Genomic DNA, 21084 nt, shown 5'->3' on the forward strand with positions numbered 1-21084 from the left:
AGCGAGACGCGCTTGGAGGTGCGCTCAGCGCGGCTCCCATATGATTGCGCACTGGTGTGCGTCTGGGCCGTGACAGCGTGGCACGCGAGTGTCTGTGCTGCATTGGATCAGTCTCCTTTCTTTAACAGGCAAAAGCTTTATAACCTCACATCGTCTATATTAGATATATAACAACGGGCGGGTGCGGGCGGATGCGGTTCTGATTAAATGTTAGATCGGGTGGATGGCGGATGGTTGACGACTTTCTGATGCGGTTGCGGATGAAATAATTGCCTATCCGCGCATCTCTAATATATATATATATATATATATATATATATGAAATACTTGACTTGGTGAATTCTAGCTGTAAATATACTCCTCCCCTCTTAACCACGCCCCCAACCACGCCCCCGCCCCCACCTCCCGAAATTGGAGGTCTCAAGGTTGGCAAGTATGACACAAATGTTCTTGTCTCATTCCCATATTTTTGAGAGTGGCCATCGATTAGTAACACTTTTCTCTACCTTTTGACAGTTAAAGGCCCCCCCCCCCCCCCGGTGGGCGTCACGGCTCTTCAATCCAGGCCCTGCCCCCTTTGGCCGTTTACGCGCTTCGGCCGTCTTTGTTTAAATGACAACATCCGGACGGAAGACACTTTGAATGGGATTGTGAACGTGAATCAAGTGGGACTAATATGTTAGAAAACGTCACGGCAGGGAGCTGACAAGTGAAGTCAAGCAGGCTGCGGTTGCCAAGGTTTCAGTGTACGCGCCTGCCTGCCTGCCTGCCAGCCTGCCTGCCTGCGCGCGCCACTCTCCATTGGCAGACATGGCGGCGGACCTGCAGCCGCACTGGGTTCGTGGGCTGCCGTCGTCCTGGAGTTACGGGGTTACTCGGGACGGACGTGTCTTCTTCGTCAAGTAAGTGTCCCACAAAAAAAAAATAATAATAATTACGGCGGCGTCCCGGAAATGTCCGCCCCCGTGCCTTTCCTTCATTCGAGCAAAGTGGCGGCGTGTTAATGACTTGCGTGTGTCGTCCACAGCGAGGAAGCCAAGAGTACGACCTGGCTTCACCCGCTGAGTGGCGAGGCGGTCATTACCGGACACCGGAAAACTCCAGGTGAGGCGTCACGGCGGTCATGTGTGTCGTCGTATGTTCTCTGACAGCGTGTCTGCTAAATGGGCAGTGACGAAGTGGGAGTCCACCTTTTAACCTGATCTTGTCACTTCCTAGCGTGTCGCTAACTTCACTTTTTTTTTTACCCCATGCATCAATTAGCTGTCTACATTGATTGATTGATTGATTAAGACTTTTATTAGTAGGTAACACCCGAATAAGTTTTTCAACTTGTTTAAGTCGGGGTCCATTGATTCATGATACAGATATATACCATCAGATATATACTATCATCGTAATACAGTCATCACACAAGATAATCATCAGAGTATATACATTGAATTATTTACATTATTTACAATCCGGGGTGTGGAGGGGTGGTTAGGTTTGGTTATTATCATCAGTCATCAACAATTGAGAACAGAGAAATGGATATTGCAACGGTGTAGGTCTGACTTGGTAGGATATGTAGGACAGAGTAAAACAACTTGCACTGAGCCTTGTCTATAAAATCCACTACACCTCCCTGATACCGAAGTACATGTCAAACTACTTCCTTAACGTAAATGACCGCCATAACCACAACACCAAGGGGAGCTCCACTGACCACGTTAAACCCAGATTCCGATCTAACAAAGGTCTTAACTCATTCTCTTTCTATGCCACATCAATGTGGAATGCACTCCCAACAGGTGTAAAAGAAAGGGCATCTCTATCCTCTTTCAAAACCGCACTAAAACAACACCTCCAGCAGCTACAACCCTAAACTAACACCCTCCCTTCCTCATCATTCCTCTTCGGATTGTAAATAATTAAATGTAAATAATCAAATGTAGTCACTTTTTCTTATAATTTCTGATCTCTCTCTCTGTGTCCACTACTTGCTGTACATGTGTACCAAGTCAGACCTACACTGTTCCAATGTCAATTTCTCTGATGATACAATTGTTGATGACTGAAGTGTTGATACCAACCAAACTTAACCCCCCCCCCCCCCCCCCCCCTCCATATCCCACACCCCGGATTGTAAATAATGTAAATAATTCAATGTATATACTGTGATGATTATCTTGTGTGATGACTGTATTATGAAAATAGTATATATCTGTATCATGAATCGACTTAAACAAGTTGAAAAACGTATTCGGGTGTTACCATTTAGTGGTCAATTGTACGGAATATGTACTTCACTGTGCAATCTACTAATAAAAGTTTCAATCAATCAATCAATCAATCAATCAATCAAAGTGGACATAGAGAGAGAGAGAGATCAGAAGGCATAAGAAAAAGTATCTACATTTGATTGTTTACATTTGATTATTAACAATCCGGGGAGGGTGTTAGTTTAGGGTTGAAGTTGCCTGGAGGTGCACTTTTATTGCGGTTTTGAAGAAGGATAGAGATGCCCTTTCTTTTATACCTGTTGGGAGCGCATTCCACATTGATGTGGCATAGAAAGAGAATGAGTTAAGACCTTTGATCGGAATCTGGGTTTAACGTGGTTAGTGGAGCTCCCCCTGGTGTTGTGGTTATGGCGGTCATTTACGTTAAGGAAGTAGTTTGACATGTGCTTCGGTATCAGGGAGGTGTAGCGGATTTTATAGACTAGGCTCAGTGCAAGATGTTTTACTCTGTCCTCCACCCTGAGCCAGCCCACTTTGGAGAAGTGGGTAGGAGTGAGGTGGGATTTGGGGTGTAGGTCTAGAAGTAACCTGACTAGCTTTTTCTGGGATGTTTGGAGTTTAGATTTGAGGGTTTTGGAGGTGCTAGGGTACCAGGAGGTGCATGCGTAATCGAAAAAGGGTTGAACGAGAGTTCCCGCTCGAATACTCATGGTGCTTTTGTTGACCAGAGAGGAGATTCTATAGAGAAATCTTGTTCGTTGGTTGACGTTTTTGATTACCTTGGTTGCCATTTTATCACAGGAAAGATTAGCCTCTAGAATGGAACCTAGGTAGGTGACCCCCCCACCCCCCCCCAGTCCAGTCCATAGTTGGTCTAGCATAATATTGTGAGAGTCCAGTTCATAGTGGATCTAACACAGTGGTTTTTAAGCTGGGTTCGATGGAACCCTAGGGCAGTGGTTCTCAAATGGGGGTACTTGAAGATATGCCAAGGGGTACGTGAGATTTTTTTTAAATATTCTAAAAATAGCAACAATTCAAAAATCCTTTATGAATATAAATAAAAACCTAACTTTTGTCCAAATAGTTCAAAAAAGACCACTACAAATGAGCAATATTTTGCACTGTTATACAATATAATAAATCAGAAACTGATGACATAGTGCTGTATTTTACTTCTTTATCTCTTTTTTTCAACCAAAAATGCTTTGCTCTGATTAGGGGGTACTTGAATTAAAACATTTTTCACAGGGGGTACATCACTGAAAAAAGGTTGAGAACCACTGCCCTAGGGGTTCGGTGAGTCGGGCTCAGGGGTTCGGCGGAGGTCAAAACACACCTGACGCATCGTGTGAATAAAAACTTCTCCCTATCGGAGTATTACGGATACGGCAACAGCAGAAGTCACACTGATTTGCAGGTGTGTATTTTGTTTTGAGTTTATGCGCTGTGTTGGTTTTGTTCTTTGAACAAGGTGATGTTCCTGCACGGTTCATTTAGTGCACCAGTAATAAAACATGGTAACACTTTAGTATGGGGAACATATTCACCATTAATTAGTTACTTATTAACATGCAAATTAGTAACGTATTGGCTCTTAACTAATCATTATTAAGTACTTATTAATGCCTTATTCGGCATGGCCTTACTATAACCCTAACCCTCTAACCCTAACCAAATAACACTAAATTAAGTCTTTGTTACTTAGAATATGTTCCCCTAGTGTCCAAAACACTGTAAATTAAGTCTTTGTTCCTTAGAATATGTTCCCCATACTAAAGTGTTACCAAAAAACATATACTGGTAACTTTGTCTTGAATTTGAAAAATGTTTTTTTTTATTTTTCACTAAAGAATGGTTCGGTGAATGCGCATATGAAACTGGTGGGGTCCGGTACCTCCAACAAGGTTAAGAACCACTGATCTAACATAATAGTGAGAGTCCAGTCCATAGTGGGGAGTTTCATGTCTTCCTTTTGAGCGTCATTCCCCGCCCCTGCTTTGTGTTAGCAAACAAGACTATTTCAGTTGTTGCTATCCTTCTTTGTGTGGACATTGTTCATTGTCATGTCATGTACGAATGTACTTTGTGGACGCCGTAAGTTTTTGCTGTCGTCCAGCATTTTTGTTTCTGTTTACTTTGTCGCCAGTTCAGTTTGACTTTCGTTTTGCATAGCCACTGTTCGTTTTTGGTTTAAGCATTACGTACCTTTTTACCTGCATGCTGCCTCCCACTGTGGTGAAGTGAAGTGAAGTGAATGACATTTTCTCTAGTGACTCAAAGCACTTTGCATAGTGAAACTTAATATATAAGTTACATTTAAACCAGTGTGGGTAGCACTGGGAGCAGGTGGGTAAAGTGTCTTGCCCAAGGACACAACGGCAGTGACTAGGATGGCGGAAGAGGGGATCGAACCTGGAACCCTCAAGTTGCTGGCACGGCCACTCTACCATCTGTTCATATTGGGTTCACAACAAACCATCCTCGTCTCACCCGACACATGCCGACTTTTTGCAAAGCAATTAACTACCTGCTGCCACCTACTGACATGGAGTATTACGTGGTTACCCTGCCAAGTTCTCCACAGCGCAGACACTAAGCAACGGCATATTATTTGCAGATTATGTTTATTGATTTGCAAAAAATATTTTTTGGACCAATTAGGTGAAGTTGCATAATTTTCCTCGGCACACAGTGGTTGAAAAACACTGGTCTACATGATGTTTCCTTGTCCAACCTCAGCGACCAAAGACACAATTACTTAGCTGGATTACTACAATGAAAGTGCTGTTGTTATTCTCTTGTTTGCTGGTAAATTATTTTGGCTACACAGCAGCTTTCTCTGCCACTGCAGGCAGTGTCGCAGGAATGTGCTTTAATGCGTGCTGCAAGGTGCTCTTATTTTGGTGATTAATTTGCACTTCATGTCAGTGACTAAGGGTGTAACAATGCATTTTAAAAACGATTCAGAATTTGTGGTTGCCGATATGATTCAGGGATGATATTATTATTTTTTTTTACAATACGATCCATTTCAGGGAGTTGAAATCAATTCAGTAACTTTGTAGCCAAACATTCAACCGGTGTGACTGTGATAAATACTAGATACTGGATACTGCAGGTAAAGTTTCCTGTATTCCGGTTATTTCTTATAAGGCCTATGTGTCAAAGTCAAGGCCTGCGGGCCAGTTCCGGCCTGCGAATGGATTATCTATGACCCCCAGGATATTTTCCGGACCATAAGGTGCACTGCCGATGAATGGTCTATTTTTGATCTTTTTTCATATATAAGGATTATAAGGCGCATTAAAGGAGTCATATTATTATAATTTTTTTCTAAATGGAAAACACTTCCCTGTGGTCTACATAACATGTAATGGTGGTTCTTTGGTCAAAATGTTGCATAGATGATGTTTTACAGATCATCTTCAAGTCGCTTTCTGACAGTCGCTTCAGGATGCACCATTTTGTGGCGGTCTTATTTACGTGGCTCACCTTCGACAGCGTCTTCTCCCCGTCATCTTTGTTGTAGCGGTGTAGCGTGCAAGGACGGGAGTGGAAGACGTGTCAAAAGATGGAGCTAACTGTTTTAATGACATTCAGACTTTACTTCAATCAATAACGGAGCAGCATCTCCTCATCCGAAGACAACAACACATGAAATGTGTCCCGTGAAAAAACGCCCGACCGGAACTCTAATAACTAAAGTTCCTTGGGTGAATAATGTTTCTTATTAACAAACTTATGTTTTAGCTCTTTCATGGCGAGTTTACTGACAGATATAAGTAAGAACTTTACACTACTTTATATTAGAAATGGCAACAGCGGAACATGAACGTCCCATAACAAGAAGGTAGAGAAAAAGAAGAATCTTATTGACTACGGAGTCCAAAAGGACTACAAAAGCGGAAGTGCACAATTTTTCAGGATTTATGCAGATCACAAATACAGATCAGCAGGTACCAGAGGGTAAGAAAAGTTGGTTTTGCATAATATTGCGAAACAAAACGCCAGATAATATGTCTTACCTTATACACACACACACACCATAATAATACTCGTATGTTGAAACACATCAAACGGTGCAACCTACACTTACCTCTTATGTCTGATTGCCATCTACTGGTCACACTTATCATTACACCATGTACCAAATAAAATAGCTTCGAGGTGGGTAAGCTCAACCAAACTTATTCCGTACATTAGGCGCACCGGGTTATAAGGCGCACTGTCGAGTTTTGAGAGAGAAAAAAAGATTTTAAGTGTGCCTTATTGTCTGGAAAATACGGTAATCATTAAATAAAATACAGTACACTGTGTTAGGTCTTGGTCCAATAGGTTTTGTGCAATCTTTTTAATGTGTTTTAATAAACATTGAACCAGTTTGGCCCTCGGCTTGTAGCAAACTTGTTTTTTTGGCCCTCTGATCTATTTGACTTTGACATCCCTGTTATAAGGGAATTATAAACAGTGGTTAAAATCACCCAAGGTAATTTCAGCAGCGTCCGGATATTTATTTTCATTCTTATTATGTCATGTATTTCCTTCAGTGCCGCCGCAGGGGTAGATGTACAGTACATAACACTCACAAATAATACATTGCAGATTAAATGGCCTTACTTCAAAGTCAGATATTCCACATTTTCAGAGCAGGAGTTTGTAATCAATTTACTGTCCATGCGCACTTTGCTCGATAAGTTGAAGTTCATCCACCATATTTTCCTGAGACTGAACATTTGCCAGTAGTATAATCATACGAGTAAGCCTTCCTTTGCTAATCATGCACCTTTGTCTATAGTCAGCTCCTCTTCGTCTGCTGTGCTCTGCTTCGGCTTGTTGTCTGTTGGCCCCTTTAGCATCTGGGTCAAGAAGTCAGAAATTGCTCCACTCTCTCAGCTTTATTAGGGTCACACGCTCATAAAAAACATTTTCAGAGTATGTCATTCGAGCTCTGCACAAGAAAATGAGGAAAAGATGTATAAGTTTACTCGGACACCTCTAAGACATCACCCTCTGGGCTAATGTCTTGGAGTGCTAAAAACAACTTTAAATAAAGTCTGCTGTTCTTAAAGTCAATGTTTTCTTTTGTGGTAGCGATACAATTGATAAATTACCTTTTAAATCGATGTTAAATCGATATACAGTACAAGCCAAAAGTTTGGACACACCTTCTCATTCAATGCTTTTTCTTTATTTTCATGACTATTTACATTGTAGATTGTCACTGAAGGCATCAAAACTATGAATGAACACGTGGAGTTATGTACTTAACAAAAAAGGTGAAATAAATGAAAACATGTTTTATATTCTAGTTTCTTCAAAATAGCCATTTGCTCTGATTACTGTTTTGCACACTCTTGTCATTCTCTCAATGAGCTTCAAGAGGTGTCACCTGAAAGGGTTGTCACTTCACAGGTGTCATAGTTTTGATGCCTTCAGTGACAATCTACAATGTGAATAGTCATGCAAGTAAAGAAAATACATTGAAATGAGAAGTTGTGTCCAAACTTTTGGCCTGTACTGTATATGTCTTCTGGAAGGCCAACTAGCCAAGTACAGATCGATTTTCATCGATTTTAGGAATATAAATCGATCTATTGTTGTATCGACCAGTCGTTACACTCTAATCAATTACTCATCATTGACTCATCGAGACAGGCAAATGTGTCCTAAAAGTTGACTGTCACGGAGGAGTAAACAATAAACCATAAAAACATATCATTTTTTCAAAGGTCTGCAGCTAATAATTTTTCAACATAAATTTTAAGCACCAAAAATATGGTCCACAGTAAATACAGTGAGAGTATTTAAAAACAAATATAATTCACCAATTCCTTGACGTACTGTTTTCTTCTCTGTAATTCAGACATGATAATCATTGGTACTTTAACCGGTCTCCTCGCCTGCTTTTAATCATTAAAGTCCTATATTATGATGCTTTTTTAAAACAATTTTAAATAAGTCTTAGTGGTCCCACAATATTGTATTATGAGTGAGTTGCCCAAAATCAAGCCTTGATGATGAGGATTAAACATTTTAAAAGGGCTTTTTATTAAACTTTACTTGGAAAACACTGTTTTATGTGTCTGTAGCTTAATATGATAATCAAACGTTTGTCCATTCTGTCTCCGATTCATCATCCCAGTGTGTGACTGAATTTTTCTCTATGACATCATGAACAAATTCAAAAGCTATTTTTCTCTTAAAAGTGTAACAAGTGAGGGGGGTAATGGATGTTTCCTCATGTTTGGTGGTCATAAGAAAGGAGACACACATAATAACATCATTAAAAAACAAATGTGCATAATGTGGGACCTTCAGAATATTTATAATATATTGTTGTATTTTAGTTTATGTATTGATTATATTTGATTATATAATAATTACTTAAGTTCATGTGTCCAGTGTTTCCAACCGGACTGCAATCTATTTATGGTGTTGGGTTGTGGTGGTGGGGTGTAGATTAGATCACTGTCTAATTTGCATAATTGGCCGTTACTCGTGTGCATGTGATTTTTTTTTAAAGGCTAAACAAATGGTAAGCAGTTGTTCCTTGTTGCATCAAGCCTTAAATATCGCGGCTTCACTACATCACTTTTTCTTCCATAACTTTTATTTTAAACAATACACATATTGTAGGGCTAAATTAAATGTTATTCACGTCTTATTTATTACAGTTCAGTATTTTGTGTAATCATTTATTATTATGTTGCGGTGATTGATAAAGACATTGACCAAGCGGGGCTTTTGTTTTCTCGGTAAAGGGTGAACAATGCTAACCTTGGCACTACTGTATCTTCACCACGACATTTAAGTTAACCAACTTTGGCTGAACAACTTTTTGATGCACTTCATCTTCAACTTCTGCCACATCAATTTTGCATCTCCACATTGGTGAGCCGTGACACTTTCCAGACTTGATGTGAGGTGGCGCACTTTTAATGCTAACAAGACTGCAATCAGCTCTATGCTCTCAGCAGTTGTATGGGCAATGCAAAGTGGAGATAAACTCTTGTCGATTCAAGATGTACCTCATCATTGACATCAATAACACAGCTTTGGAGTGTTTGATGTGGAATGATAGTGCAGGAAACGCAATAGTAACGACACGCAATGCTGACTTTGAGTGATTGAAACTTTTATTAGTAGATTGCACAGTACAGTACATATTCCGTACAATTAACCACTAAATGGTAACACCCGAATAAGTTTTTCAACTTGTTTAATCTACGTTAATCAATTCATGGTAACGGCACACAATGCTAACAACACAGCTAATAATCTGTGACTGTCAAATTGAACACGTTTTGACAGAACAACTTACACCCGTCGTTTCAGCACATGAAACCCATTTCTAACTTAGAGGAATTACTCGGGATGTGACAAAGTATTTCCAAGTAGTTTTAGTGGCTGGGCGAAAGCCATAGCAATGACACTTGGAGGATCCTCCGGGCTACCAATGAGTACTGCAGTCGACAGTAGAACCCACTCAATGCAACTATATTGGGTTAAATGAATGTAATTTTGACTATATGGGTGTTATTTCATGTTTAAAAGAATCTAATAATGCTAAAAAAAAAACCATTTAGAAGGCAGTTAACTGTTTGTTATTAGCTTTGACTGAAATTATTGTATTTATTAATAATAATCCGACTTCGCTGAAATTGGTTTATGATGGTCAGGCCTGGACCCAATTAGCCTTTTGTGACCGCATTTATTTTATTATCGTGTAAATGCATGACACAATAACCACTTCCTGTCATTACCTTCAAATGCGTACTACGTGGGAATTCAGTACTCCTCTGTATCGAACCAAAAAGAGTGGTCCAAATTCATGCTAAATAAACTGACAAAGTCGCTAGGCTGGCAACACAGATCTCTCCTGCTGTATTTTTGAATGATCTGGCAGACCAGGTGCGTATGTTAAGTTCATCTAAGATGAACTGATGCAAAGTGGAAAAGTGTTCTGTGGTCTGACGAGTCCACATTTCAAATTGTTTTTGGAAACCGTGGACGTTGTGTCCTCCGGACCAAAGAGGAAAATAATAATCTGGATTGTTATAGGCGCAAAGTTCAAAAGCCAGCATCTGTGATGGTATGGGGGTGTATTAGTGCCCAAGGCATGGGTAATTTACTCATGTGTGAAGGCATCATTAATGCTGAAAGGTACATACAGGTTTTGGAGCAACATATGTTGCCATCCAAGCAGCGTCTTTTTCATGGACGCCCCTGCTTATTTCAGCAAGACAATGCCAAGCCACATTCTGCACGTGTTACAAAAGCGTGGCTTCGTAGTAAAAAAGTGCGGGTACTAGACTGGCCTGCCTGTAGTCCAGACCTGTCTCCCATTGAAAATGTGTAGCGTCAAATACGGCAACGGAGACCCTGGACTGTTGAACAACTTAAGCTGTACATCAAGCAAGAATTTTAAATAATTCCACCTGAAAAGCTTCAAAAATTGGTCTCCTCAGTTCACAAATGTTTACGGAGTGTTGTTAAAAAGAAAGGCCATGTAACACAGTGGTAAAAATGCCCCTGTGCCAACTTTTTTTCAATGTTTTGCTGCCATTAAATTCAAAGTTAATGATTATTTGCAAAAAAAAAAAAAAAAAGTTTCTCAGTTCGAACATTAAATATCTTGTCTTTTTTGTGAATTGTGAATTATATTTATATAGCCCTTTTCTCGAGTGACTCAAAGCGCTTTTACATAGTGAAACCCAATATCTGAGTTACATTTAAACCAGTGTGGGTGGCACTGGGAGCAGGTGGGTGAAGTATCTTGCCCAAGGACACAACAGCAGTGACTAGGATGGCGGAAGCGGGGATCGAACTTGGAACCCTCAAGTTGCTGGCACGGCCGCTCTACCAACCGAGCTATATCGCCCCTTGTCTTTGCAGTTTATTCAATTGAATATAAGTTGAAAAGGATTTGCAAATCATTGTATTCTGTATTTATTTACAATTTACACAACGTGCAAACTTTACTAGTTTTGGGTTTTGTATTTTGTATTCACTATTGCAGCCATAATGTCGTAAAAACAAAGCAGACAGAAGAATGTTTGACATATTTATGCTTGATCAAGGACTGAAACATGCACATTGCTTGTCTCCCTTTCCCAGATCTACCCACTGGATGGGAAGAAGGATATACGTTTGAGGGCGCACGATGCTTCATTAAGTGAGTGACGCATCCCAGACATAATTTCACACACAAGCATGACATAATTAAACATGTCATAGGATTCAAAAACATGCACCCTTTGTGTACACTTTTACAATAATTCTTCCTGGCTGGGAGTTTGAAACCTTTACACCTCATATCTTTATATGGCCGGTGTGTCAAAAGTTAATGATTACACTTGTAGGAACATTGCGCAGTGTGCAAGTACATGGCAGACCTCTGCATAGTGTGGCGTTGATTTTATTGATTGAATGAGCCAATTCAAAGAGTTGGTTTCGATCAGTTTTTTCTTTCTTTCTTTTCTTTCAGAATCAGAATCAGAATCGTTTTATTGCCATAGGAATTTTTCTTGGTGCAATCGTGCAACATAAAACACATATAACACATATTTGGTAATAACAAGAGCTGTAACTGAGCTATCAGATCTTGTTATAGACTTGGAAGGAATTCAAAGGAGCTACTGTTAGGAGTTATTGTTCATGTTTCTTTTTTTCTTTCTCCTGTCTGCCTTGAAATACCTGGAAAAATATGTCTAGTTTGTGTCAGCTTGAAGCATTTGCATCTGTTGCAAGTTTTGTTGATTCTATGTGACTTGTTTATTTGTGCTATGGCTGTTTTTTTTCCCTTGGCCTCAGTCTGGACCCCCTCCCTGGAGTCCAGCCTTTGACTGAATATTTTTTTTTACTCTCCCCCCGCCCCCTCCCCAACGTTTATCTGTTTCTCACCTTTTTTTTGTAAGGGGCGCCGGACGTTGGCAGACTTGTAAGCGATCCTTTTTCTGTCTCCCTGTAATGTTTGTCTGCTTTTGAATGGGATTGTGCTGAAAATCTCAATTTCCCGGGACTCGGGGATTAATGAAGTGATTCTGATTCTGATTACAACAATTTTGAAAAGCTTTATGTTCAGTTTTGTGCTACTTGAAGACTTAGATGTATCAGTACATGGTTATAATCAGGTTTCATTCCATACATTTTTTTCAAAAACCTGCTAAACCCAATGCAAACGTTTGTGTGTGACGTGCATCACTGTTATGTAAGAGCTGGCTCTTTCATCTCTTCCTCCTCTTACTGAAAGGCTCTCCCTGTTCAGCCCATATTAAAACTTTTAACGACGATAAATCATCAAGTTATTTTTAAAGTCACTGCATCGTCCCAACTGAACATCGCTGCTTGACCTTCTTACAACTCGAGGCTCTTTTTTAATTAAATGTCAAACCATCCAAATGAATTAAGACTTGGTGAAACACAAGTCACTTTTTCCAAATATTAATAGTGCATCATATTTGCAATAGCAACATATTATTTCCTATTTAATTCACACATTTTTGAGCATTGGTATTGTGAAATTGCACTACTTCTACTTGACTCCAAGTAGCAAAAGGCAATGTTGTTTCAGACTTAACCAGCTTGCTGTCTAAAGAAGTACAACATTAGCTTCCAGCTCCATCTTCAATGGTACAACTCCTCCAGGCAGTATTATTTTGATTAATACAACACTAACTTTGGCAGCAGTTGCTCAGAAAATTTCTGAATCTTTCAGAAGTTAATTTTATTGAGTATAAGTATCATTTGGCAATTAACCACTTATTGTACACACAAGGTGCACTTGTTTTATTTTTAAGAATTTAAAATCAAGGTAAAATCTGGTGGATGACTCTGCATATCAGAGGCTGCAAGGGTGTCTGTGTGCCCCCATGAATTTCCTCTCCTGCTTTGACTTCCCCATGAATTTGAGCAGCTCCATGTGGCAGACTGTCAGGCAGTCAAGCTGAAAGGCGGCCGAGTGTTTTATCACTTTTATCACTCAGTGAGAGCCAGACCTTTACTCTACCTTTTTTTTTTAAAAACAGCATTGGCATCGTCTACATCAGGATTTGGCAGTATGGCCTAAAAATCTATACTGCGACCTCCTGCGATAACATTACCGTATTTTTCGGACTATAAGTCGCAGTTTTTTTCATAGTTTCATAGTTTTCAGCAGGTGCGACTTATACTCCGGTGCGACTTATACTCCGAAAAATACGATATATACCACGATATATTATTTGGCATATAAATTATATAGAACGATTTCAAATTGGGCTACAAAGGCTTCTAATTTTTTTTTATTTTTTTTTTTTTTAATTAAATCAACACAAAAAACACAAGATACACTTACAATTAGTTCACCAACCCCAAAAAACCTCCCTCCCCCATTTACACTCATTCGCACAAAAGGGTTGTTTCTTTCTGTTATTAATATTTGTGGCTCCTATATTATATATCAATTTAGATCAATATACATTCTGCAGGGATACAGTCCGTAAGCACACATGATTGTATGATTTTATGACAAAAAAAAAAAAATTGTGTCGAAGTTTTGGTTCACTTATCACAGTCAAATTAGCGGGACACAGCTAGAATGTGTCTATAACATGCATTATCACAGTATAACAATAGCATGAAAAGGTATATAGTCGTCCAAATTTACATCATTTATATTGTCTTTATCGCAAAATTTAAGTCTACATCAGCATGTTGAGGGTGTAACTACTATTTCCTGAGTCATGAATATTTATAAAACGTGGAAATGTTTGAAAGGCCACCTCGATTCCATTGGTGATTGATTGTGAAATGCGTGGTGTCATCTTTTATTGTGAAAGGATGTGTATTGATTAAATGACAAGTGAGGAGCACAATTTATACCAACCATCTGCACCGATGCCCTGCAGAGTGTGTGTGCGTGTGTGCGAGTGTGCATGTGTGTGTGTGCGGGTGTGTGAATGTGCAGCGAGCCTTGAAAGCCACACGTGGATGCTTAAGTCAAATATAATTAATGTAATTAAGAGTCATAAAACTCAGTCACGGATAATTCAACTGACACATTCTCTGACCTGCAGCAGACAGCATTTTGGTCTCTAATGGCTGTTTTTTATAAATCCCCTGCAAATACACCAAAACTATTTACATAGCCCAAAGTGACTTTAAAGGTGACAACTCAACGCTACTCTTCAGTTTAGGGACCTACCTATTGATCCTCCTCATCTTCTGGCAGTGTGAGGCTTTGTTGACAGTGAGGACTTTAGCCCATGAAAACACTGAAGCAAATACGAGTTTGTGGGTTCAATCATATCAATGCGACTTCCGAAAAAGGCCTGTATGTACAGTATGGCTACTTTTTGGGCACATTGAGCGATACCGCAGTGATGGTGATGGCCATGATTGTTTCGGTCGCGATGACCTTGTATGGCCGATTTGCTTTTTGTTTTTGTTGTGGGGTCCCCCCGCCTGTTTTGTTGCTTATGGTCGTGGTTTTTATTTGGATACAGGTTTCTGCCTGCGGGGTCCTGGGTGGTGGGGGTCAGCCTCTGGGCCGTGTATCTTGTTTGCCTCCTGCATGGACTGGGGAGGCTTTAGGAGCTGTTTTCTGGGCCCCCTACTCACCGCGCACACACACACACCTATAGGACTTTAAGGGAATAGCCTGCAGGGAGGCTTGACTCTATTGGGCTCCAGTCCTCCTGACTTGTCCCCTGCTCGTCCATCCCTCAATCTCAACTGGATGTTAAACACTTAAGATTTGGGGAGCTCGGCCTTGGAGGGACCCACCATATATAGATATGTCTCCGGCGCCATTTGTGGCGAGGGTTGGCGCCGGAGAAATTGCAGGAATGGCCTGAATGTGTGTCACGTACAGCTGCTACCGCAAGTAGCTCTCATGTGTTTTATCAATAAATTGAGTAACCAAACAAAAGTAAGTCTTTCGTATTCTTTTTAAAAGACTGGCAAGTTTAATTTCAAAAGATTGCAAACCAAATATTACGTTATTTTCACATGAATCTGTAATTTCAATATGATTAGCATATTTGTAAGGGTGTGTGGTCTGGGCGTGCCAAGACATGCAAACATCTGCTGTCAATTCCACCTTGATTGGTATGTAACAAAGAAATATGCTTGGATTAGTGCATGCGCACATCTTAATACATCTAATTTTTTTCTTGCATACGCAGTTTTCAGAATTTTAACATATGCCAATTTTTGTAGGAAATCCGCGCAACTCTTAATACATGAGGCCCCAAATGTTTTTGTCTGTTGCCCACAGGTTTAAGAAAGGCTGCCCGATGGTATAAAACAGTTAAGTGTTATACATAATTTTAAAGTTAAAGTTAAAGTACCAATGATTGTCACACACACACACTAGATGTGGCAAAATTTGTCCTCTGCATTTGACCCATCCCCTTGTTCACTCCCTGGGAGGTGAGGGGAGCAGTGGGCAGCAGCTGTGCCGCGCCCGGGAATCATTTTTGGTGATATAACCCCTAATTCCAACCTTTGATGCTGAGTGCCAAGCAGGGAGGTAATGGGTCCCATTTTTATAGTCTTTGGTATGACTCGGCCGGGGTTTGAACTCACAACCTACCGATCTCAGGGCGGACACTCTAACCACTAGGCCACTGAGTGGATTGCTACCCTAAAACCGGGGTACAATGTTGTTTTTTTTGTTTAACTCAGGTTTTTTCATAGCCTAAAACAGCCTAGCCGTGGGTGTACAAGCACAATAGTTTATAACTAGGCAGCTACCCCAAAAATCAGGAATATTTTGGGCAACTTCCGCCCGATTGTAGCTGAGATAGGCTCCAGCGCCCCCCGCGACCCCAAAAGGGAATAAGCGGTAGAAAATGGATGGATGGAAGTCCAGTACTTTATCCTGGAATTAAACAAGCAAGCTCGCTTTAAGCCTTGGTATATTCTTAAAAGCCAGTATGTTTTCATTAGTTCCAGTACCAGTGCAGAGATTCTGTTTTACTGTATCTTTATTCATTTCTGCTTACGTGATTAGAACCTGCTTGGACAAGCTTTGCTCAACAAGCCTGCTGATTTCACTGCGACTCACCGGGTATTTGTTGACAGGTTGATGTGATAACGATCTGGGAAAGTGCTTGTCACATTTCAAGCCTGTATGACAAGTAGTTAGTAAGAGCCTCATAAAGCCATCCAAAACCATGAGCCTGAGGACGAGAGATAGCCAGTCTGTATGTTTCGCATCATCCTGGTTATATTTGTGGAATTTGAACGTTAATGAAGAAATATTTATAACCGAGATGATGAATTCATCTTATTTTGAGGTTTAAAAACAAAGCCAAATACATTATTAAACAATCTCTCTGACCCAACACGTTTTTGAACCTGTAAAAGGATATGACCCATTCTAATGCTGGCTACGTGTCTGGGCATCATCGAGTTACACAGTGTGAGCATTAAGGAGCAGATTGTGCTGACGTCGACTGCCCTCTAAAGAGAGGACGGGCGCAGGGCATTTGTGTGATGGTGTGTACTCAGTATTTGATGACATTATGAAGCCGTGAGTTTGGAATTAGTCCTTTTGAGGCTGTTTGCATCCAGCTTGTGAAAAGGCTGTTTTAGTGTGTGGAGGAACTCGGTGCGGATTCTTCCTCCCACACTACAATATAAACATAAGGGTAAATATTATGGCAGATGTACAATTACCAGTTTGACTCACATCTTATTATGTTCTATACAATGTTAAGGATGTTTTTATTTGTACTTTAGTCACTGATTGAGGAACTGAATTTTGTTTGCTTGGGTATGGAAATGTCCAGTAAAAATTACAATAAATGATCTTAGACCTTTGACTTTCTATAATTCACACAAACCCCAAAAAATTTAACCAACATTGTGCTTGGCGGGAAAATTCAGCATACCGTATTTTTCGGACTATATGGCGCACTTAAAATCATTTTATTTTCTCAAAACTCGACAGTGCGCCTTATAACCCGGTGTGCCTAATGTACGGAATAATTTTGGTTGTGCTTACCGACGTTGAAGCTATTTTATTTGGTACATAGTGAAATTATAAGTGTGACCAGTAGATGGCAGTCATACATAAGAGATACGTGTAGACTGCAATATGACTCAAGTATACAGCACCAACATTTTATATGTTCCATTGAAAATATATAACATTACACACGGCGCTCAAAAATCTATTAAAATGTTTTAGTATGACTTTGGTAAGCTGTGAAGCCGCACCGCGAGATGGATTGTACTGTGCTTCAACATACGAGTATTATTATGTTGTGTGTATAAGGTAAAACCTGGCGTTTTGTTTCGCAATATTATGCAAAAGCAACTTTTCTTACCTTCTGGTACCGGCTGATCTGTATTTGGGATCTGCATAAGTCCTAAACATTTGTGTGTGTCCGCCTTTGTAGTCCATGACTACGCCGTAGTCGATAAGCTTCTTCTTTTTCTCTATCTTTTTGTTATGGGACATTCATCCTCCGCTGTTGCCATTTATAATATAAAGTAGTGTAAAGTTCTTACTTATCTGTCAAAGGGAGTTAACATTATTCACCCAAGGAACTTTAGATATTGGAGTTCGGTCGGACGTTTTTTCACGGGACAGATTTCCGGCGTTATTGCACTAGTGAGCCACGAATGAGGAGATTCTGCTCTGTTATTGATTGAAGTAAAGTCTGAATGTCATTAAAACAGTTAGCTCTAGCTCCCACGCACTCTGGGAGTCGAATGTATTGTACATGCAAATTCACATATGCTCACATACGTACATAGGTACCTACGCTCCCACATGCATACACAAATACAGTACATATTTACCTACCTAAAGTTCGTACATCCACACGCACATTCAATATACAAACATACACATACTGTACATATACATTCACTGTACAAACACATATACACATTCTGTACATATACATTCATTGTACAAACACATATACACATTCTGTACATATACAAGTACATATGCATACTTACACTCATGCACATAATCACGTTTCATCAAACATATATTAACGTTGTTGCCCTAGGGTAAACTGGGTGTAACACATGGCACACTGACAAAGCTTAACCTATTGTGACTATAACAATCTACAAGGTTAATGTAGGTTGCTTCTCTTTCTCCCCCTCCATTTTTCTGCATTCTTTCGTATCTCAAGTTATCATTACGTATATGTATTGTTGCATTTAAACAACTGTATTGTTGATAATAAAGGTAAATTATTGGTATTGTTCATTATCAATAGCGCTATTTCTATTGGTATTTGTATTGATCCATTTGTAGTGTAATAATGCTCATTGTCATTTCTGTATTATTTTTTATTTTTCGCTAACTGCTTATTTGCTATTACTTTTACCATCATATTTGTACATGTCGTATTTGCTGATGATGCTCTATTGTTGTTGTTGTTGTTGTTTGCTGTTGTTGTTTTTGTCTCTCTGTCTAATCCCCCTCTTGTCCCCACAATTTCCCCCTCTGTCTTCTTTTTTTTTTCTCTTTCTATCCCCTCCTGCTCCGGCCCGGCTGCACTAAATGATAATAGAAATACATTTAATAAAGTCAAATACAAATAAGGCAACAAGAGAAGTATCCTACACTTCTCTTTTGTAAAGTAAATCTGAACAGCCGACATGGGCATCTACATCAACTACAGGTAAAAGCCAGTAAATTAGAATATTTTGAAAAACTTGATTTATTTCAGTAATTGCATTCAAAAGGTGTAACTTGTACATTATATTTATTCATTGCACACAGACTGATGCATTCAAATGTTTATTTCATTTAATTTTGATGATTTGAAGTGGCAACAAATGAAAATCCAAAATTCCGTGTGTCACAAAATTAGAATATTACTTAAGGCTAATACAAAAAAGGGATTTTTAGAAATGTTGGCCAACTGAAAAGTATGAAAATGAAAAATATGAGCATGTACAATACTCAATACTTGGTTGGAGCTCCTTTTGCCTCAATTACTGCGTTAATGCGGCGTGGCATGGAGTCGATGAGTTTCTGGCACTGCTCAGGTGTTATGAGAGCCCAGGTTGCTCTGATAGTGGCCTTCAACTCTTCTGCGTTTTTGGGTCTGGCATTCTGCATCTTCCTTTTCACAATACCCCACAGATTTTCTATGGGGCTAAGGTCAGGGGAGTTGGCGGGCCAATTTAGAACAGAAATACCATGGTCCGTAAACCAGGCACGGGTAGATTTTGCGCTGTGTGCAGGCGCCAAGTCCTGTTGGAACTTGAAATCTCCATCTCCATAGAGCAGGTCAGCAGCAGGAAGCATGAAGTGCTCTAAAACTTGCTGGTAGACGGCTGGGTTGACCCTGGATCTCAGGAAACAGAGTGGACCGACACCAGCAGATGACATGGCACCCCAAACCATCACTGATGGTGGAAACTTTACACTAGACTTCAGGCAACGTGGATCCTGTGCCTCTCCTGTCTTCCTCCAGACTCTGGGACCTCGATTTCCAAAGGAAATGCAAAATTTGCATGGTTGGGTGATGGTTTGGGGTGCCATGTCATCTGCTGGTGTCGGTCCACTCTGTTTCCTGAGATCCAGGGTCAACGCAGCCGTCTACCAGCAAGTTTTAGAGCACTTCATGCTTCCTGCTGCTGACCTGCTCTATGGAGATGGAGATTTCAAGTTCCAACAGGACTTGGCGCCTGCACACAGCGCAAAATCTACCCGTGCCTGGTTTACGGACCATGGTATTTCCGTTCTAAATTGGCCCGCCAACTCCCCTGACCTTAGCCCCATAGAAAATCTGTGGGGTATTGTGAAAAGGAAGATGCAGAATGCCAGACCCAAAAACGCAGAAGAGTTGAAGGCCACTATCAGAGCAACCTGGGCTCTCATAACACCTGAGCAGTGCCAGAAACTCATCGACTCCATGCCACGCCGCATTAACGCAGTAATTGAGGCAAAAGGAGCTCCAACCAAGTATTGAGTATTGTACATGCTCATATTTTTCATTTTCATACTTTTCAGTTGGCCAACATTTCTAAAAATCCCTTTTTTGTATTAGCCTTAAGTAATATTCTAATTTTGTGACACACGGAATTTTGGATTTTCATTTGTTGCCACTTCAAATCATCAAAATTAAATGAAATAAACATTTGAATGCATCAGTCTGTGTGCAATGAATAAATATAATGTACAAGTTACACCTTTTGAATGCAATTTCTGAAATAAATCAAGTTTTTCAAAATATTCTAATTTACTGGCTTTTACCTGTATATGATTTGCCTGAGAAGCTGGACAGGACAGACAAAAAAAAAAGAAAAAAAAAAGAAAAAAAAAAAAGAAGATGAGCTGTAAAACATCATCTATGCAACATTTTGACCAAAGAACCACCATCACATGTTATGTAGACCACAAGGAAGTCTTTTACATTTAGAAAAAAAAAAGTAACAATATGACACCTTTAATGCGGCCTATGATCCGGTGTGCCTTTTGTATGAAAATAAACCTGACTAGACCCGCTCATCGACAGTGCGCTTTATAATCACCTTATGGTCCGGAAAATACGGTACTATAAATTGCGTATTTTTCGCCAAATGGTGCAGGTAAAGCAATGGTCCCCAACCTTTTTGAGCTCATGGACCAACTTGTGGTCGCTTCAGCGCAGAATCAGTAGAACCCCGGTCCTTGTTTCCCTGCAACTAAATTTTGCGTTGCTAACCGCGTCCAGTGATGGAAGAGGCTTAATCAAGTGTGATAGTGTGACACATAGCCGAAAGTGGGGATTCTTGCAAAATAAGATACCTGGATGTCACATAGGTATTTTGGGGAGCGTTGGGTTGGAGAGAGTGGTGTTTTGGAGCTGATCAGATTGTGTATGGCATTTTGTTAACTATTACAGCAAAG

At 40.0% G+C, this 21084-nt stretch overlaps 1 protein-coding gene across 6 annotated transcripts in view; it reads left to right on the top strand.

The window, feature by feature from the left end:
* The first annotated feature begins 550 nt into the window (after nucleotides 1-550).
* The window catches only part of LOC133612660 (pleckstrin homology domain-containing family A member 5-like), a 237311-nt gene continuing 216777 nt past the window's right edge, over nucleotides 551-21084 (top strand). The window contains exons 1-3 of one of the 6 annotated variants that reach the window (XM_061970285.1): nucleotides 551-902; nucleotides 1028-1104; nucleotides 11346-11403. In XM_061970285.1, the coding sequence (XP_061826269.1) occupies nucleotides 811-902; nucleotides 1028-1104; nucleotides 11346-11403 (227 nt within the window). In that variant the 5' untranslated portion in view covers nucleotides 551-810. The remainder of the gene's footprint in view (nucleotides 903-1027; nucleotides 1105-11345; nucleotides 11404-21084) is intronic. The other 5 variants (XM_061970286.1, XM_061970282.2, XM_061970281.2 and 2 more) reach the window with 5 other exon arrangements.

Source organism: Nerophis lumbriciformis, linkage group LG10 (genome assembly GCF_033978685.3).
Source record: "Nerophis lumbriciformis linkage group LG10, RoL_Nlum_v2.1, whole genome shotgun sequence".
NCBI lineage: Eukaryota > Metazoa > Chordata > Actinopteri > Syngnathiformes > Syngnathidae > Nerophis > Nerophis lumbriciformis.